Source organism: Ornithodoros turicata, chromosome 2 (assembly GCF_037126465.1).
Source record: "Ornithodoros turicata isolate Travis chromosome 2, ASM3712646v1, whole genome shotgun sequence".
NCBI lineage: Eukaryota > Metazoa > Arthropoda > Arachnida > Ixodida > Argasidae > Ornithodoros > Ornithodoros turicata.
This window is the reverse complement of record NC_088202.1, coordinates 117,594,200-117,615,904: the sequence shown is the minus strand read 5'-3', so window position 1 is coordinate 117,615,904 and position 21,705 is coordinate 117,594,200. Positions and strand designations below refer to the sequence as shown.

Below are 21,705 nucleotides of genomic sequence, written 5' to 3'. Positions count from 1 at the left end.
TCCAGCACGTGCTCTCGGCGGGGTGCATCCTATCAATATTTCGGATGCTACTCGTTGTATTAGTCGTGCCGGTACAGGTGAAGAGTGGAACATGCTTGAAAAATAAAATAAATGAGAAAGAGCGACACTGGATGAGACACTTGAGCAAGAAAATAAATATTTTGATGAGGTGACCCCTGGGTTCATTTACAGTGTGCCCTTGTGCATTCCCTCTGACGGCTATAATGAGGCTCCTGTCCAATGTCAATAGGTATCCTATTCCTCATGAATTTCTGTTACCTCAGAATGACTGTTTCGGACCATAAAGTATGAGAAATCGGGGACGGCAATCACGTGACACAAGCAGACGAGTAAAATATGTGCAACAAAGAGGTTATAAGGATTAGGAGGGGATGCGACCCCTTGTTAGGGCCGTATTCCCAAACCAACCGCAACTTCGCCCTCAGGGCACCCGTAGGCTACGGGTGCCCTGAGGGCGAAGTTGCGCCCAGGGAACCTTGACGGCGAACATACCCTCAGGGGAGCATGCGTTTCTCGAACGCGTTTGGCTTGCGAACTTCATATCAATATTGTGTTCCGACGCTGTACAACTGTTGGGTACTGCGGATGTGATTTGTACCCGTCTCATCATCGTCTCTTTATGTGTGTTTGTGAGTTGTACTAAGACGGCAAGATTGTGACAATCACTGGAGTGGCTGACAAGGGAAGCCACGATTGTCAATGCCCCTCCTGATGTTGAGACGTTGGTATAATGCACGACGACTTCAATAACAAGTATCTTTCTTAGAATTCACATTCGTCGTGCCGCTCAAAGTGGTCTTCCCATTCCCGAATTCGTCGCACTGTCAGTACAGCAATAACACCGTGAGGGTAACGCTTGCATCGCTCGACGCGATTCATGCATGAAATCACACATGCCCTCCATGTTTGTTTCGAGGCGAACGTCCTTCAGGGAGCGTACAGGGAGCTCGCGAGCTGACTTGGCTGGCGCGTGCCCTCAGGGCACCCCTTGCAGACCTAAGACCTCGAGTTCCTCGACCTCCTTGTCGCCACGTGCGGTTGGTATCCCAGGTTTGAACATAGGCACCTTTACTTATTTCAACACTCCAACTAAGCTTCAGCCTTCACGAGGAACCATAAAAACGTGTTCATTTCACGTGTGCTTACTTCAAACGATAAACAAAATGCCAATGCGACAACACTGAATATTCATCCCTGAACAAAGTATTGAAGTATTTCTTTTAGGAATTAGCCATTTCTGCGCCTCCTTCACTTCGGTACCGTACTTAGGTGAGAATGCGGTCTCGGTTTGCCCTAGAGGGTACCCAAAATATTAAAAAGAAGAAAAGAAAAGGAGGCATAGGTCGCACTATTCAGGTCACTCCACGACACGTGATTTGGTCACCAGTTTCGAATGCCGTTACAAAGCCACCTCTTGTGTGCCTCGCGACGTACGTAAACACCACGCATTATCTATCTGGGGGATATTGGATATATACTGTTGGCTGAGTGCCTAGGTTGTGTGTCACTGCTCATTCATGACCCTTACTCTGTTCGAAACTGATCCATGCTTCCGTGGATGCAGAGCGAATTTCTATAGGTAAAGAGCGGCTACAAAGCGGGTGAGCTGGTGATATCCGATCTCCTTAACGATCCCTGAGACTAGGGTAGAAACGCACAAACACGGGTCTCAAACACAGCTGGAAGTTTATATTTCAACGCACGCCAATATATACATGAAGGGGGAAAGGGGGAACAAGACGTGGAAGGTAACAGCTTCAACTGCTTAGAATTTGGATTGGAAAAAAATTGGATTTGGGAAAAGGATTGGAATTTGCGTGGGTTGAAAAATAAACTTTCAGCTATGTTTGAGACTCGTGTTTGTCTGTTTCTACCCCAGTCTGAGGGTTCGTTATGGAGAACTTTCTATATGTGTGGAAATGAGTAGCGCACCTGGCGAAGAAACTCCCTAATCATTATCATAAAATAAAGTTGTTTTTCTACATGTGGGTCCTGCGACCCACATGTACAACCTGTGCGGGAACCTGATTTCATACTCAAAGCACACGCACGCGGTCTCAGTGAGATTAGAAGCAAGCACACGTGAAATATATATGTTTTTGTTGTTTCTGGTGAAGGTTGCGGCTGAGCTGGAGTTTAGAAATAAGTGAATGTGTCTATTTTCCAACACGGGGACACCAACTGCACACGGCGACAAGGAAGTTGAGAAACTGTGAAAGGCAATTCGCGGGGATTAGGACAAGGGGTCGCATCCCCTCATAAATCATCATCTGTGCGTAGCACATATTTTACTCGTGCCGCTTCTGTAGCATGCTTACCGTCCCCGACAGTGATCCAGAATCCCAAGCGTGTGGGGGTGTTGCAAAAAATTGGGGGGGGGGGGGGGGGGAATAGCAAGGTCCCCGCCTTGAAGGGAGTGCACAGGTAAAAGGTTAGGGGGTGCCACCAAACATTGGAGGGGGGGGGAGTGCGTTCTGGATAAATCACTGGTACTCGAACCCTCATACTTTATGGTCCTACACCATCATTCTGAGGTAAAAAAATTCATGGGAAATAGCATACTTGTTGGGTTTGGCGTCATCCAGAAGCCTCATTATAGCCCTCACAGGGGATGGTCATGGGCACACTGAGTGAAGCCGGAGGTCCCATTATCGAAACATTTATTTCTTGCTCAACAGACTCATCGAGCGTCGTTTCTTGCTCATTCATTTTATTTTTCAAGCATGTTCCACTATCCGCCGGTACCAGTACGACTAATACAACAGGCCCCATCCTAAATAATGATCGGAGGAACCTCGCGGTGGACACATGCTGGAAAATGGCCTTTTCTGAATTGAAATGCTTTCAGTCCACATCCTGTCCATTGTGCCTTGGGGTAATGGGCCGCACCCCATGTGGCGAATTTCCCCATTCATCGTCATTAATTTATCTGTTGTTGTTGTTGCTTTGAGTTGTTCGAGCACGTCATTGACACAATTTTATCGTTCCGGACATCTGCTCTATCATTCCGCGATAGATGAGCTATGAGACTATGATAAGTGCGGAGGCACGACCAAAGGCGGGCCGACACAGCGCGCTCAGTTTCTTGTTATTTTGGTTTCGTCACTGATCATCCTCTCCCATTTCGAAGCCAATCAAATCTTCCTTACCTCCTGAAGAGAAAGTCTGACCTGGCAAAATATTGGTCCAATATTGGTCCAATACTGGGCCAAGATGTAGTGCTGCTTGGGAACCCTCTTCAAACCTGTTAATAGCCTCAATATTCTATTTGGTTCGACAGCTGCAAGCTCTGTCGAAAGCAAAGTGCTTTATTGAGCTGAAAGAGGAAAATACAATAGCGAGGTACCTGAGCATGTAGAGAATTTTTCCATCCGGATTCACTCGCACCAGGACATTAGGCACGGTGACATACTGGAACTCGGCGTGTTTTGCATTGGCGAAAAACACTTCCGGCTTCCATATCCTCTGCACGAGCTTGGGATCGTTGAGGTCCAAAGGGCGAGACACATTCGGCCTCATAAGACGGTCATCCTGCCATGTTTGCCGCAGGTATAAATCCACTTCGTAATCCTGAAATATACGACACCAACTGTATAGCGTACCTACTTAGGATCTTAAAGCGAAAGATTCGAATCTGGACAAGAGCACTGCCCGGGCTTACCCGAAAGCCCAAGCCCGGGCCGGGCCGGGCTTTGCGTTTTTTATGCGGGCCTGTGCCGGGCTCGGGCTTCAGCCACCGGGCCCGGGCCGGGTACGGGCTTGACAACGCCGGCCATGGTCGGGCATGTAGCGAACATATTACACGAGTCCGGACAGCTGAATTTTCATGTCACTTTTGTTTACATTGCCCATGGGATATCATATTCTCATCTGAGAACTATCACTTTTTTAGATGTGGTCATGCTTATTTCGTGTAATTGGATTGCACACGTGCACTCCCACACATTTGGGGACGATTGGTGTGTCTGGCGCGCTGGGATGTTTGCTGCCAAGACGAAAGGAGTTGGGCGATTCGGGCAACAGAAGGAACGTCCTTCGCTTCACCAAAGCCAGAGAGGAGCAGCCGCATACTATGTCTGCACACAACACCGCTCTCTCCGTGAAGCAGTGTGAGACACTGATCACGGCGGTCACCACCCAAGCAAGCAAGCACCAAGCACAGAGCGGCTTGCAGGCAGAGAAACACAGCCGCTCCGTTCGGGTGTACCTCATCACTCTCTACCAGTTAGCTGTGTCCTTTTCCTCGCTGCGCCGTGCTCTTTAGTAAATCTAAATACGCCTCCGGGCCTCGAGAGCATATAGAGCAGAGGCGGGCTGCGACCGGGCCTGAACATGGAAACAGTCGGGTACGGGCTGGGCCCGGGCCGGCGGAGTCGGGCTTGGGCAGGGCCCGGGCTGGAAACCTATAGAAGACGTCGGGCCCGGGCCGGGTGCGGGCCGTAGCAGCCGGGCCTGAAAATTAGGTCCGTGCAGTGCTCTAATCTGGACTCCACCGATATTTCAAACAGATGTACTTTTTGGGCATCCGTGGGCGCCGTTTGTGGATTTTCCCACTTTCTGCTTAACACATGTTTCGTTTTCCTTGAGACCTGCCCATAGAGCCTCTTGACGACATCAGGTATGTGCACAGAACGTAACGGACACCCCCTAGCTTATGTTTTCCGAAACCTGCAGCTTTACTAGGTGTCGTTCAATCCAACCTTGTTTTGAACGAAAGCGAAAAATGATTGTGATTCACGCAAGTTGTTGCTCCTAACACGCCTAAGGAACCTTGATGCTGTTCCTGCACTCTCCGAAATGAACCGCTTAAAATAACACTGACAGCATTTTTAACGCCTATTAAGATGTAAAACGCTAAAAACGCGACAATTTTTTGCCGTCAGGCTTCCGCTTGCATTGATTAAGAATAAAATCATGCGGTATAAGCATTAGGACTTTCGCTTCAGGCGTAATATCATTTATTCTAGCGGCCATTTCCAGATGGATGCGTCCTTACATATAAATTATTACGCCTAAAATTTTCTGTTGACGGTTAAACTCTCACAACAAGCCTGAAGGTGTCTTCACTGCATAATCTCCTTGCCGTCCCCCTCCACCTTTCCTCTCTCTTTCTTCCCTAAACAAATCGCGCTTAAACGTTACAGCGAGAGTTTCAAATTTCAGCTCCAACGCCTCCATCATGGCGTCGACGCCGGACTGTGGTCCTGCGAACTGCTTCGCTGTTGTTTCATAGGGCAAGTGTAGGTATTTCCAGGTTGAGTTGTAAACGGAGAAGTTCGAGTTTGTGAAACTTTCAAGGAACTCATTGGCAATAGATACTCTGCAGCCAGCCACGAAGATACAGGTAAACAGTCGCAGGGCTTTCGTTTGGACGTCTTCGCTCGTGCATTTTCGTTTTATATTTGTTTTGCCTGTCGCTTGGACGAAATCGACTCGCGGTGTGCTTTACGTGGTCTTTCAGGCCTCCCGCTTTCAACGTCCCATGCAGAAGGCGGAAGTGTCAGAGAATTCGCTGTTTCTGGCGAGTCAGTGCGGAATTATTTGCAGTGAAGTGCATTATAGGTTTGAATGCAACGAGTGCGTGCATGTCAAATATTTATGTGCATATCTGTGGTGGGCAGTGTTGCTATTTCCATCATTTGACTCAATTTCTGTATTACTTTTACTAGTTTTCTCTGCCTGCGGAAATTCAGCTTGCCAAACGTAAAAAAAAAAAAAAAAAACATATGTCGAGAATATTGGTTTCCATTTCACACGGCGAAAAGGGACCGTTATCTCAGCTACATTTGCTTCGATATTCGGATATGAGCTGATGCAACCTGTGAGCAACCTCGTTCTTTGCTAATGCAGAAGTGCTGTTTAGAACACCCAATAGGACACCTTTCCATCATCATCCCTTTCTCATCCCTTCTGCAAGCGCCATGGGAGTGTACCGCCATAAAGGCGGTGAATGACCTACCACATCATCCCATTTACGTGTGTGTGTGTGTGTGGAGAAGTAACATAACTAGAGACTGACATTTTGCTGTGCTGTGTTTCACATGCTCTCTAGTCTCTATACGCTTGATCTTTGGCACATTTTAGATTACATGCTGTACCTCTGAAGTGAGAGGTTAGACTTCCTTGGTACGATCATAGCCCTCTTTGTATTTGCTCCCTCTTTTCTTCCCTCCTCCCCTCTTTTTTCTTTCTTTCTTTCGGAGACGTGTCAGTCCCTGTCAGATACCTAAAGTGAATGGCGGACTGCACACCTTTGTGATACTGCTCTGTCTTGTCTTTAGCTTATGGGATATGTGATACCGACTGTAAGTCATGTATAGTTCTTGACATAGTGCAGAGTGTTATTCACAATGACTCTTCCTGAAGATATTAGTGAAACTTATATGTAATGCGCATACCGAAGTAAGTTTTCATGCATGTTTATGAACAATAAAACACGTTGCGATGTGCACTCTGGCGTCCGTGTATGTATATCCCACAACGGAAATGTAGAAAGGTTATAATATTGCAAGGAAGAACGGTGTCGTCCCGAACAGCGTCACAATGTCTCATCTCTAGGACTCTGATGCGACAATGACGCTGCTCGATACGAAGATTACGATTCTTCCATTTATTGCGCAAGCGGTATATGTAGAAGCAAAATAGGTACGAAACAGGTCAATTAAGAATCAACAAATGAACTATATGCAGAATGGGAGGAGTGTGAAGCTAAAGTTCATTTATTAAGTTTGGCATTTGTCTGACGCTTCAGCGGTGTGTACTACATAGATGGTGTGGTTGGTTGGTTGGTTGGTAAAACAAGAAAAATATGAAGATGTCGGCCCAACTAGGTGGTGTGCTTTGCATTGTTTTTCGTAGGTGTCCTGAAGCGATGCGCGTCTGCCTGTCAGAGCACTGGAGATGACATCCGACGCACACGTATATGTTTCACCACCATGATTCACGATTAGTGTGCGTCAAGTGGGGCGCAGCAGAAGCGCAGAAATGTCACCTGAGCAGCTCCATACTGGTCGTGGACGTCGGGGCAGTCGCATGTGGTAGCGAACTTCTTGGAACGCAAGCACACGCGGCAATACATGTCCATGATCACCATCCACTGTGAGGTGACATTTTTACGTTTACTGCCTGCTCCCACTGACGCTTACTAAGCAGAATGCAGGACACGGTGGAGAGGAAAAATAGCGGGGATTGCTTCACACTTGCCGTATGTGTAAAGTATGTGCCCTTAAAATAGGTGTCAAGAAACGGCCCAGTTTTTTACATTTATTAAGAGTGAGGGAGTATGTGTAAAGTTTTTACACCTAAATAAGCATCATGGTAATTTTTGTTAATATTTTGCGCATAAAATAAGAGTCAAAACTTGAACTGCTTCTTGACACTTAGTAGCCGATTTATTTCTGAGAGTGTGCAATCGGACTTATAGGTATGGATGGATTGGTTTGGATATGAAAGAAAAATAGAAATAGGTAAAAAAAATGGGGAAAAAGGTACTAGGGAACAGGGAAAAATAGGTATCTTTGGTGTCTATACGTATCTTCGTTAGTATTTCAGTATCTTCTTAGTGCTTTTCCGACAAAAATTAGGTATTTCTGCTCTGTTTGAAATATGTTCACGGTAATTTGTACTCAATACTCTAACTGCCTTTCGTTCGCCTGCTTGTCTTCATACCATGTTCGGATTCACAACAACGTACGCCCTTGCTTCGATGGTCTTTTCCTTCTTTTCAGTGCGGAGGGGGGATGTCTCAATCAATCCATCATTGTTGGCCACACAGAAGTGGGACATTATGACTATAGGCTCCGTGCGCTAACCAGAGGGCGCGGCGAAAATTTGACACCAGCGCCACTTGTCCAGAAAATCGGTATGACTGGACTGAGCGCTAGCTGCTGTCGTGTGTTGCGCAATGGCGAACGCTGCAGCTAGCATCAAACTCAGATGCGGCTTGCGACTTCCTAAAGAAGCAGGGTTTTTCTTTTTTGACGTACAACTGTACAACCGTGGACAAAGGAAGGCTTTACGAGTCCGGACACGATTCTGAAGTGGAAGATGTCTTCGAACAACCGGTAGGGGAGAGTGCGGCGATAGCAACATGCCTTTTCTAGTCTAGCCTTATCGTTTCAGCTTCGTGCATATCTCAGACGTAGGTTTTGTGGTTTTGGACATTTTACGAGAAATGTCTAAAACCCCTCCTCCAATTATTATTATTTTTAAATTCGGCATATACCGGGAAAGCGGGCCGCTATGCGGATGTGAGTATGGTCATATACGTTTGCATTTATTGCAACTAAAGATAGATTTTCCTAGTTTGCCTGTTTTGTACTGACGATAAACGGCATTGTTCATTTATTATTTCACTTTGGCTGGTTGGTTGTTTTCTCACTCACAAAGTGGGCACTGCTTCGCGTCCAAAGTCGACGATCGCATTCGGACATCCCGTCCGTCCCGACAGAATATAGCTGCAGAAAGATTCCGATTTTTAATAAACCATATAAGTGTCGATAAACACACTCTGAATTCGCTTGCAAGTAAATGCCGAAAACCACAAACCTATGAAGGGACACTGCGAGTGTAAAGCGGGAGCGGTGGGCAAATGTAGACTCGGTGGTGCACTGCGATATTCCTTAATCGGCGCGAATTTGCGGCTGTCACCGATTTGCCACCGTGGTGGGGATAAATCCCAATTTCGAAAGAAAGGGAAGGCTAAGAGAAGCCTTATTGTTTTGAAAACCAGTTGTTTTCTAATAGGATGAAACTGGTGTGCAAACATCATGCAACAGCAGATGACGTGTGTACAGAAGTTTTACCTCCATGCTTTTGATACAACGTAGTAAACTAAATGATATGCAGATTGCAGAAATGACGACGTTTCCATTTACTGTAAAACAGGACCCATGCATCACATGAGTAGACTTTACAGGGTAGATCATACTTCGTTGTCGCGACAAATGACGTGCATCCAGCGTAGCCTGCGGCTGCGCTTGCACAACCGAGCAGAGAAAGGATCCAGCGCCATACTTCCCTCGGTTCTCGAAGCTGCCAAGATGCAGCAATATGAGCCACGCGGATTTGGCCTACCCGAAACGTACTGGTCATTGCAAAAGACGAAAAAAAAAAAAAACAGCAGATGCATACGGCAGGAAGGAGAGGATGCGCTTTCAGTGCCGTTTAACACCTCTTCGCCGCTTGGGTGGCTTGGGGCGCTGTCGTCGCCCCCTCGAAACACTACCGCACGGAGCCTATAGCAAAAAAAAAAAAAGCGTAAAAAACGTACGGAGGAAGGAGTATGAAGGGTGGAGATGCGAGAGGGTGCGTGAGTCCGTCGGGGAGACGGGCCCAGTACGTCGTGGAGGACAACTTATTGACCAATTACACCACTTCAGAAAGATTGGAAGGCTGACTGTCGAACAATACAAATCCTACAACGGGCCAATAATGTATATGCTTCACATATAAAACACACACACACAAAACAGTTACCACTTTCCAGACCAGAGCTCAAGTATCTTATACTTGTTGATGTATTTACTACTCTGTGACGTTAAACGAAGAGATGGCGCATCACACTCGGTAACAATCTAATCTGTGTGTGAAAAAATGGGTGCTGTGTAGTTTCGTGTGTTTTATTGTACTGTCTTTTTGATGTTCCCCGAGACTGTTGTTTTTTTAGATTTTTACGGAGTTTGCTACTCTACTTTAATTACTTTATTTTACGAGTATTTGCACTATTTCTCAAGTACGTTCTCCCCTCAGTATTTAACGTCGTATTTTAAATTCATTTTTATAGCATCTTCTCTGCATGTCATGTGTGCCTGCATCTGAACACAGGGTTTAGTTGCTGTACACCCCAACAGCAAAGCAGGCGGTAACACTGCCTTCTGCGTCTCAAACTGTTGAAAATCGGCATCTACTTGACCGCGTCTTTACGCAGTGCATATAAACGCAGGACACTAGCGCCTCGAGCGGCATATCCCATCGCAACGCAGATGTAGCTCAGAGTTTACGCTCGGCCTTGTCACTTCACGAGAGAAAACAGATTCTTCCCGTGTTTCTCGCAATCAATCAAGAGCAGAAGACAGTTCTGCCAGCTGCGTGCTACCCTAACAGAACGCATCAACGTTATACGTAACAGGCTGTAAAGCAGATATCTGAACGCCCTGCATGCGGATTATCGGAAAGCATCTACGTGCAGCATGGTCAAGATTTGTCATTCCGTAGGGATCTTCCTATAACCGCCCTCCTACGACGTGCCTACGATGTATACACACGCGATAGACCATTTACAGGGGTATTTGTTGGGGTCCTCTCTCGCTCGCTTTTCCCTCCATGGCCCATTTGCCGTCGCTAATCGCATTCAGAGCCGTCCATGCTTAGGATAACACACTTAACGCCGGTATTATAACGCCACTGCAATAGGCTTGATCCTATAAAACACAAGACGTCACGTCTGGTAATTCCTCATTATTTCACGCAGCTAACGGACTTGGTGCGATTACAACATCTTAATACTGGTTATGGGATTACACAACGACCGCGTGCAGCACTATAATTGATGACTGGCTCCTGGGGTCATTTTTCACGAATATTGGTTCACGGTGTGCGTCACCGTAGCTGGGGATGTGAGATTAGCTTGTCATGCTCTCCTGAAGTGTATTAACGATTCACGCGATGAATCGCAGCACTTCAGTATATGTGAGCGCAGACTTGTACATAGAGCACTAGGGCAATTCTAGCACATAAAAAGCTGTAGAAGGGTCACGTATAAACTAAAAGCGGCAAAAAAAAAAAGGAACCTGCACTGCCGTTACTTAGACAAACAAATTTTTCCCACGCCATGCGTAGCTACCGGTATAGGCTTACATAAGGTTCAGAAACACATTCGCGTTCTCCAGTATGTATAGACAGGTGACAAATGCGCAGGTAAAAGCATCGAGAGCTCTACAGAATGTTTTTGTTTCGTCACACCTCCATGTTTTCCACCTTTTCCATTTCGAGTTGTGTTTGAACAAGCCTTAGCCATGCGAAGCGGGAATAGTACTTTGAAAGGTAAATGCGACATATTTGCCGTTGTGCTTTTTCGCATTCATATGTGTGTTTCGAAACGAGAAAGGAAGAAAAAAATCTAAATGGCGTCACACTGCGGATACCATGTACCTCTGGTTTGTTGCATAGTCGCGCGCCATTCCACTTGGAGTGGGCGCTTTTGTACTCGGAAAGAAACTGTCATTTGCAGTGCCTGTATTTTCACCACGTACAACGTTTTTAAAACAATAGGGTAATCACGAAAAATTTTGTTCTCCCGCTTAGTTGTTGTTAATTCCTTTAAAGAAAGTTTATAAGCCTCGCCAGGGTACCAGGTCACGCCTGTGCATTCTGAGCGCAGAATAAGATGGATAAAGATAGGATAGCCCAGCCCACAAGGGAGTTCAGGGGAACGTGTGTTTGTTTGTAAGGAAAAAAAAGGAGGAGAAATTGAATAATAATTGGGAATAATTGAATTGGGAATGTAAGAATTTGCATATGGTTAGCTTAGATTGTGGCAAACTCGCCCATCACGCCAGGAAACTTAGAGAATTCTACCTGTAGCTTAAATCAACTGAACAAAAACCAGATACATGTGATTTCAACCCCATCTTGTTTCTGTGTTCTAACTTCATCTTCCTACTTTCTAGAGATGTTCCGCGGCCATATAGAGCTGTATTAAATTCTCTTGAGCTGGATAAATTGCGGATAGCTACAAAATCGCGCGATGTTGACGTATCAATTCACCACAAACGGTCGAGGAGTATAACCAATAAAGTAAACTGTCATCTATCAACACATCTAGATTGGATTCCAACGGAATTAGGAACGGAGACTAGAAGTAGTGGCGTCTGACTAACAATAACAACAACTACATGAATGACGATGGTACGAGGTGATTCACAGCAACAATTGCGACACCATACCTTAGTGCATGTGGGTTAAAATATAAGAGGAATGACGATGAAAAAGATGAGGCATACACACTCACACACACACAAGACTCTGACTAAAGCAAACGTAGGGATCACCAATACATGGTCACACATTAGTATGCTAATTTCTTCTGTGCAGTCCATGTCGCCAGAGGCTTCAGAATCTTCCACCCAGGATAGTTTTGTATCATTTTGTATCTGTGTGGCTGCCGCAACGTACATCTAGATCAATAATTGAAAGTTAAATTTCAAGCGAAAAACGGAGGAGAAGAAAAAGAATGCTCAAACTAGTGTGGAGGGAGCTAGTATTCCAGCACCCTAGCTTAAACATCAATACCTTCACCGTGCAACTTTGCAAGATATTGGAGATGGCAGAGTCAAGTCCCCCCCATATAATAAGGCTGCTGCACCGTGTGGGTGGGCAGTGATTTCCTCAGAAATTCACTGCTGGGGGGGGGGGGTGCCGAGCTTTCAAGGGGGGGGGGAGGGTATGCTTGGTGAAGGTTCCACTTGCGGAATTTTTTTGACACACGGAAATAATCGTGGCACAATGCTGACATATCTGGACAGCTTTCCCGTTTTAGTTGTACATGTTATTACGTTAGGACACAACACATTAGAATACAGGTTCATTATGAACGGCATTTCAACATTAAGACGCATAATCACACGACCGACAAAGAAAAAAAGACTAGCGCCTTGTCTCACGAAGCTCAATGAATACCTAGCAACCAACGGTGAAAACCTTAGGCGAAAAAAGCAGAATACCTCGCTTGATTGAGTTGGGCGCAAATGGTTCTTGATGATCCACAATCAGTTTGCGTGCCCGCACGCATTTTTGCTCGTATATGCGCGCAATATATGCATTGAACAGTCACTTTCAAATGATTTCGGACAAATGCATGGTACGATCATCTGCATGTCTGTGGTCCTACAGCCCTAGTGTGACAGTACAGGATGTACTTCGCTGCGCCGGACTCACTACCAGAACGTGTTGGTGGCCAGCTGGCTGGGGTCACCTGAGAAATTTCGGGGGGGGGGGGGGTTGCAAATGCAGGGAGGGTGTACACCCCCCTGGGGGGAGTGTAGGGAAATCCCTGTGGCTGGGAGACGCAGAAACACCATGTCTACTTAACAAGGGCAAAAATAACAAAGACGGTTAAGAGCATCAGCTGTTTACTATATACATTAAAAACAAGACTTTCGTGCAGTAGGCTGCACTTCTTCAGGTTTGACACATTGCTTTTCTTCACGTTCTACGATAACAAGGGCAAGTAAGTCGATTTATGCAGATAAATTCTGGCTTGTAAAAAAAATAAAAATAGAATACCCACGCATAAAATCGGCCACTCGTCTTTTCTCTTTGAACACGCTTAGTATCCCTCGACGACTTTCCGTTTTCCTGTTCTGAACAGTTTTGCTCATTTTTCCGTAGTGCATCGCAGACACTGCATATTCACTTAGGTTGCTTCTTCGCGAACTGCCAAAGAACTTCGCGAAGTTATTTGAGGCTCTCAACTCATGCATCATCGCCTATTCTTTCATCGAAGGCGTAGCTTACTTCCCTTCTGCGCCATAAACCTCTTGAGCCACGTAACGGTACCTCGTAGCGAAAGATGCACTCTCTTTTAAGCGAGCAAGATCGGAAAAAGGAACAAGAAGCCTGTATTGCATGTGTCGTCAGCCGACCAAGTGAAGGATTTGCTTAGGTGCCTGACTCCAAAGTCTATGCGAGTTGCACTAGCCTGATCTCTTTCATTGAGCGATAAAAGAATGTGTTTCTGTCGATTCCCTTCCTTTTTGATCGCGTGTTGTACAAATAAACTTAGTAAATAATGTACTGTAAATGTAAATAATGTACAAAATAAAAAAGTAAAATGCTTGGATATCGCACGGAAGGTTCCCGCTACTGATCTATACTTATAAGAGACAGCGTTTATGCCGTTTTTTGTTGCGGCAACGACGTTATACTACCTTGTCTTCTCGATTTCGGATGAATGTACAATATTTCACGACACAAAGTACCATATCATTACTGAAGTGTGAAGTGTGAGCGAATGAAAGAAACCATTAGAGTCAAAGCCATATACCTAGACTATACAAGAACACTAACGTATACTATACTAAACACCTAAAATCGTGCGTACTAAAAATTGCCGTTTGGTTAATTTTTCCTCCGACGAGTTGTGAATGGACCATGTGCCACTTCCCCACGTTCCACCCACTCCAAGATATGTTGGATCACGCAGCCTCGGCGTGTACACTCCATGTACACGCTGGGATGTTGATTGATTGATAGCCTTTCATTACCTAACGGTCTGCTCGCCAATATGGCGGCATGCCGGATACTCCTGGAGCTAGGCTATAAAGCCCTGTGCGGATGACATCTTTGACATCCGATCCGCATTGTTGGCTCACTTTTGCGTGCGCATCCGACCCGCACAGTCCGAAGGGAAATGACAGCTAGAATCCACAGGCGCGTTAGGATGCCTCTGCGTCGACGGACGTTGGAGAGACGCGACGTTGTTTCACACCAACTTACTTTTGCATTTCTAGGAACTTCGTTTATTACTTGAGCTTATAAAATATGGTACTACAAACATTCCAAATGCAGGAACATTTTTGCTCTGGGTTACGCGAATCGGCTTGACATTTTCGCCATTTATGCGAATGCGATCGCCTGCCGATTCGCTACGTTGATGTCCGGTACCAACTCACATCCGTCATCTTCCCTATTTTATCGTCATCCCTATACTATGGTGAATTTGCGCTGTCTGCCGAAGCTTGCATCAGGAAGTGGCAGTGATGCCGCACTTGCCGAACACGGCAATGGTATCACGGCACATCTGCAGGGATAAAACGGCAGAGAAGGTAACCGAAGTGGCCCCATGCAGCCGCTACTTTTTAAGCTTAATTAAATGAAACAAATCAACTACTTTTCCTATTCTGTCAGATGGGAATGCTCCAACCTAGAACTTTCAAAATGGCTCGAAATATATTTACGAGGGGTGTTGAAGTCAAACCGGGACTTTCTGTCTCCTGAGTGTACATATGGCTCGCGCTACTACCTTTTCGTCATTTTCACACGCGACATGCCTCCGCGTTCACCACGTGGTGGTCCAAAGTTTGTGCAAAACAGAAAACACGTGCTGGACAATATGGCCGGTAACGAGGTGAGCGCGCACATCGAACAGCGAATTGTCATGAAGTTTCTCGTGAATGAAGGCGTAAAGTCATCTGAAATTCACAGAAGACTTCAGGCTCAGTGTGGTCCACGATAAACTTAGCTGCAGCAAAGCGTTTGAGTGGTGCAAACGGTTCCGAGACGGCCGTACATCAGTGCAGGACGAGCCCGGCCGGGGCGGCTCAGAGCCCAGTGTCGGAGTTCCTGAGAACATCCAACTTGTGGAGCGCCTGATCCTCAAGGACCGAGGGATAACATGTCTCGAACTGGCTCAAAAGACGGACCTTTCTGTGGGAACGTTGAACGCTATCATTCATGAACACCTCCAGTTTGGGAAAGTTAGTGCCCGTTGGGTCCCGAGGCAGCTCTCCGTGTTTGACTGGCAGAGGAGACTGGAAATCTCCCAAGAGCTGAGGTACCGTTTCGACACTGAATGACAGCCGTTCCTTGATCGGATCATCACGTGCGATGAAACGTGGGTGCACCATTCCACTCATGAGTCTAAACGCGCATCAAACCAGTGGAAGCATCCGGGCTCGCCAGCTCCCAAGAAGTTCCGAAGCACCCCGTCTGCGGGTAAGGTCATGGCCTCGGTTTTCTGGGACATGGCTGGCGTTGTTCATGCTGATTTTCTGCCCAGTGATACCACCATCAATAGTGCATATTACTGATAGGTTCTCTATGTGCATAAGGCGCTGAAGCAAAAGCGGCCAGGCCTCATCACCAAAGGAGTCCTCCTCCTACAAGACAATGCACGCCCGCATACCGCGCATCTTACGACACGCACCTTACAGGAACTTGGCTGGGAGTTGCTGCCACATCCCTCTTACAGTCCAGACCACGCCCCCAACAATTTCCATCTCCACTGAAGGCGTCACTGAGGGGCCACTGAAGGCGTTCCTTGGGGGCCGCCACTTCAGCTGCGACGACGAGGTCAAGAATGCGGTCCGATCAGGGCTGCTACGCGCCGGTAAGGATTTCTACGCTACTGGCATCCAAGCCCTCGTCAAACGCTGGGACAAGTGCATTAGTGCAGCTGTAGACTACGATGAAATATAAAATTAATTTCTCGCCTGAAAGTTAATTTTACTTTTGCCAAAAATGAAAAGTCCCGATTTGACTTGAACACCCCTCGTATAACCCATCTAACCCACCGTCTGCGTAGTTTCCGTTCAATAGTGAGTTTTAGCGCATCGTGCGCTACCACCTTTGCGTACGTAAGGGATAGCGTTGGTGGTTCTGCGCACGCGCAAAACATACAGAGCTTCGAGCCGTTCGCAGAACCATCACGGCATCCCTTACGTATGCAAAGGCGATAGCGTGCGATGCACTAAACCTCGCTATTGTCTTTTTCATTTGTGAAAAAGAAAAAAGAATGGAACTGGTACAATAGATTAGAATTAGAGAAAATTAGAATAGAACTGAGCTCGCACGCTCGTAGAATGTTAACATATATCCCAACAAACAACAGATACGTGACGACGTCGAAGACATTAGGTTGTCTAATCGCAGGAATTGCGGTACCCCGTTAAAAGAGAAAGAGAGAGGGAGAGAGGTGAGTGAGTGAGTATGTGTGTGTGTGTGTGCGTGTGTGTGTGTGTGTGTGGAACTGACTAGAGCACACGTAATGACAGTTGAGGAACCGCACACCGTAAACATAAGCCACCTATGTATATAAAACACACTGGACACACAATATGCATGCACAGCCCAAGACCGCCGCGAACTGCTGATCAGCTCAGCAAAGATCACAGAGGAAAACATGAGCAATCCAAGAGTCTTTGCTCCCTGTTGGATTAGGCTGGGCGTAGGAAGAAAAATATGGAGATATTTTACTCTAGTGCACATTTTTCGCTCCTACGACGTGTTCTATTATTATGAGGCATCTAGTCACAGCAGAGTAAACACGAATATCAGAATGCTGTTGGCGCGTGGCTTTCTTCCTTGACAATGACTCAAACGAACGACTGCTCCTTCAGAAAAGGCAGGAATATCACTCGAAACAGCTAGAGTAGCAAACACACTTTCGGCGCTACACAAGAGGCCTCGCTGTTGGAAAAAGGACCCATACGTTCTCGTATCGTGCTTCACCCCCCTAAGTTATGCGCTTTATTATGTTTACGCAGACATGGCTTTCGGAGAAATTTGGGGTCTTATGTGATCGATCGTGACTACGGAGCGGCAAACATTTATCTATGTGTGGGCAAGGCGACCGGATAAAATAATTTGGCAACGAAAGGCGTAACACATGTACAATCAAAATTATGCGCATGGCGGACAAGCCCCAAAGACCGATTTACATTACTGCTTTTACGGCAGAGTACAACATCTTATATGTCCCTTCGTTCCATCCGGAAGGATGTTCTGTTTCAATTATTCGCTGTCAGCTGACGTTAGACGCAAGCAAAACAGTAAACGCAGCAGTTCATTCATTCATTCATGAGTAAGCGTGCATGCGTTCACGTGTACGTACGCGTGTCTAGGGATTCGTGAAAGTAGGATTAACACTTGCATATCTGCTGACACCCACCTAAACTGTACATAGTGAAAGTTTCAAAGTTTCATGGTGAAAGTTTCTAACGAAAATTTCAATGGAACGTGCAGACACCACTGTATTTCACTTTGTTGCTCCTTGCCCCTGCCACACTTCACCACCAAAACCTCAACGAACCAAATACCGCAACCAAGATAATGGGTGAAACTGTGAGTGAATAACGGTGGCTGGTGCATTCTCGGTGGCGAATTGCACTTTGTATAGCGTAAGGGATAAGGCAAAGAATCCAGCCTTTAGTTACCTGTGACGCTGCCTTCCTAAAACATTCGCAGGAGTTAGACGTTCCACTTGTCCGGTTGAAGAACCATCTCGTCTAAATAGCCGTCACGCATCACTCGTATCCTCCTCTACCCTTTCCGACTTCTGCGTCACGAAGTGCGCACGACGGAGCCCCCTCTTTCACAATGGCGCATCACGCTACCACTAAAAGAAAATCCTCTCATTAACGCGCTCTTGGCGCCAAAGTCTGATATTATTCATAATACTACTTGTAATAATAACAGTAATGAAATTCATTAGAGGCATTTACGGCAGACTTTGCCGATCTGTGACTTTTTGTGATGCACCATAATGAACCCAGTTGGAACGTGGACTAGTGCCTTATTGAGTAAGTGCCATCCCGGCAAGTGAGTCACAAAAGCAAGAATAGAAATAGAAAGTTGCGTCGCAATCAAGTTGCCTTATATCGCACTGTTTCCATTTCCTCTTTGATTTTTTCGATTTCCCGCACGATGCCTCACTACCTTCCTCTCCTTGTCCGAATACGTAATCATTTGTTCCCCCTGTGATAGTCCACAAAAGGAAAACAATGCTTGCCCACTTAATTGCTTCTTCGCGTAGACTCGGCGAAATCAAACATCCAGACAACAATGTCCAGACAATGACGAAGAAAAGTCATCCTTAAAGGTGACGGATAGCAGTAGACGTGCAATATCATAAAACTCATCTATTCGGTAGCCTGAGCCCTCAGAACCCTTGCGTCACAATTTTCGTTCAAATTGTAGTCATTTTGTGTGTGTGTGTGTTTCTTTTTTCTTTTTTTTTGTTAACATTGAAAAACTACAGGCAACACTGCATCGAGGTGAAGTCAGAGCTATGTATACTGGCTACGTAGCCATCAGAAGTAGCAAATCATTCTCGGATGCATGGATCATTGTTGCTTGACCAATTGGGGACTGTTTCCCACCAGACGTCGCCTCAAGCCGTTATATCGTAATTCTGCTAGCAAATTAAAAATATTAAGAGTGCTCTGTCAGGTGCATAACTTGTTGTGCTGTGTTTACAGGCAACAAACTGTTAACAAACGCACACATAAGCTACCTGTATACATCTTTACGGTAACATTAGGTCTGAGTGCCGAAAAACAGCCGCGAACGAACTGGTGGGATAAACTGCGTACGGACGCAGAGACATTGAGATAAGATAGCAGAAAGGAGTGGGAGATAGGAGTGTCAGCTAGTGTGCGTCCTAACTCAACTTCAGAGGAAACTGTGCCAACATCCTCCTAGAAAGTTTGTCCAAAAACTCAGTAAAAGCTTCAGACAACTTAACGATTGAATGACATTAAGGCTACCACCCACGGGCGCTTGGTGTACCGATTTGACCACGACGCTGGTATATTTCAGATTACATCGTCAAGTGTCAAAATGTAGCTATAGGAGTAAGGCTCCCCGCGGAGTGTTTGTTCATCACTGCAGTGGTTATCTTATCATATTGCAATGCAATCGCAACAACAGCAACAATAAATTAATGTTATGCGAATCGCAGTTCGGAACCATTAAATACACAAAAGGGACTCACCATTGTAGCAGGATTGATGGAGCCAAAGCTGCGAATGTAAATTTCGCAGGCCACTTTTGTTGGTACACCTGTAATGAATGTAACATGAGTCGTTATCAAGAACAAAGCGAAAACGGTTTCCATAGGGGCATGGTTGCTTTTTTTCCGCACCGCGACGGGTGTGCGTTAACGCAGTTCTGAATAATCCTGGCACAGGAAAAATGATTATTAACAAACTGTGCAAGCGGTACTTTCGACAGTCGCAGGACACTATAAAGAAAGTACACAATCTTCTGTGGCTCATCGCATAGACTCAACAATACACAAGCAAGTCTGGCTCGCCTGGACGCCCGGCCATTTTAACTTGTAAAGCTCCTATGTCTTCAGCCATTCAATCATCAAGCGGCTGCATTGAAAGCGCCCCTACTTTTCCTTGAAGAAACGCACCTAATTGACATGTTGTGACACTTTCTGATCCGTCGTTTGTGACACGTGTTCCAACTACTTCGGGTGTTTGTCTCCCCCCCCCCCCCCCCCCAACTACGGTAGTAGCTCATAAGCACCAAATGTTCATAACCTCCAAACGCTCAAAACCTCCAAACGCCCATATGCACCGAAAAAAAGTTGGTGGTTTTGAGCGTTTGGTGGAAATGAGCAGGAGGGGAGAAGCAGCTCAAGCACCAAACGTCCAGAACATCCGAATGCTCATATGCACCGAAAGGCGGGGGACCACGAAGGTCGGGTCTTCCTCTCCCGCATTCGGAACAAGGCCATAGGGTGAGAAAGGTAGAATGAATGGCGACTACCAAGGCCGCTTAATGTGTCAGTTTGGATGTTTATGAAGTTTGAATTTGACTGAATGTGTGGGCTTGAATGGGGTTATCGTGAGTCAACGGGTGTTTGAACGTGGCAAACACGTCCGCCGCCACTCTTCTATTGTCATGCGCATGTAGCATGTCCCTAATTGGTGGACTTACGTCGCGAGACAACTGTCATCATAAGCGATGCCACAGCTCGCGTGGCTCAATGGTAAGCGTGCTCGCCGAGGTACCCGGGTTCGAATCCCGGTGCCGGCTGTGCTGTCTGGGGTTTTTCCTGCGTTTTCCTCAGACGTTTTCAGACATGTCGGCACAGCTCCTCGGCCCAGGCCCAGGCCGTCGGTCGTGACGTTGCCCACCTCTGTGAGGCCGACAACGGCGAGACCTTTCATCATCACCACAGTGGATTAAATTCGCCTACCTGAGGTAGAGTGTGGCTGACAAAACGTCTAAGAGAAAATGTGACCGAATAATATAATCAACCTGGAACGCCGTCTACTCCATAGCGGCTAAAGCTACGTATATGCTAAAGTAAACGCGTAAACATAAGAGAAAACGAGTAGTAAAAATAAACTGAAGAAATAAACTGAAATAAAATTAAACTGAATAGTGAGCTTGAACTAGCGGTACAGGAAGGAGGCTTGACGCTGTACAGCGTGGCAGTCAGCCACTGGCGTCATCGAATGCCATGGTTCTGTAGCATTCGCTACACTTCTACAGTATGAAGTCTGCGTCGTGAAGCGTACATTAGAAGTAGTTTTTGCATGTGTTACAACGTGTCTGTTTTTGCATGTTGTTTCCTATTTAGGTGTTTTTGAGGGCCTAAATACCTGTCTATTTTCATGGTTTTAGCTCGTAAATTTCCAAGTTCTATTTATAAGAGGAAGTAACGTTGATCTTGAATGCCTAAAACGGCGGGAAAACAGAAATGAGTTGAAAACCAATCATCCAAAGAACCAAGCCAGTCATCTTCCAGACCGAAGATTGAAGAACTACAGGAGCGAGAATGTGTAGAGCATGTTGGATGGAGTTCCCGAAAAAAATAGTCTGGAAAAGTTGGTCCCGGAAAAATTGGTCCCTGGTTGCGTGGCGGAAAAATGGTCCCGCGCGGTTCCGTGCGCCCAAAAATACAGGAGCGTCGTTGTGGACATCTGATGAACCTGATGATAGCCAATCATTCCACCAAGTGCTATCATTCACCCTCCTAATTTGTTCGAAATTGGAAGACATGCGTTTTTAATTAACATAAATCTTAATGAACAATAAATGCTGCACGCCATTTAATGAGCAACATAAAAGCGGTTCCATTTGCTGCACCGCTTGTATTATACAAATTGCGTCTGTTCTTTCTGTTCCTCTCTTTCTTTTGCGTAGTACAGACAACGCGACATGATC

General features: G+C 46.0%; 1 protein-coding gene across 2 annotated transcripts in view; it reads right to left on the bottom strand.

The window, feature by feature from the left end:
- LOC135383977 (glycine receptor subunit alpha-2-like) overlaps nt 1-21,705 on the bottom strand; it is a 57,534-nt gene that overhangs the window by 16,170 nt on the left and 19,659 nt on the right. For both annotated transcript variants that reach the window (XM_064613249.1, XM_064613250.1), the window contains exons 3-4: nt 19,514-19,581; nt 3,368-3,591 (exon numbers count right to left, since the gene is read on the bottom strand). In XM_064613249.1, coding sequence (XP_064469319.1) covers nt 3,368-3,591; nt 19,514-19,581 — 292 coding nt within the window. The remainder of the gene's footprint in view (nt 1-3,367; nt 3,592-19,513; nt 19,582-21,705) is intronic.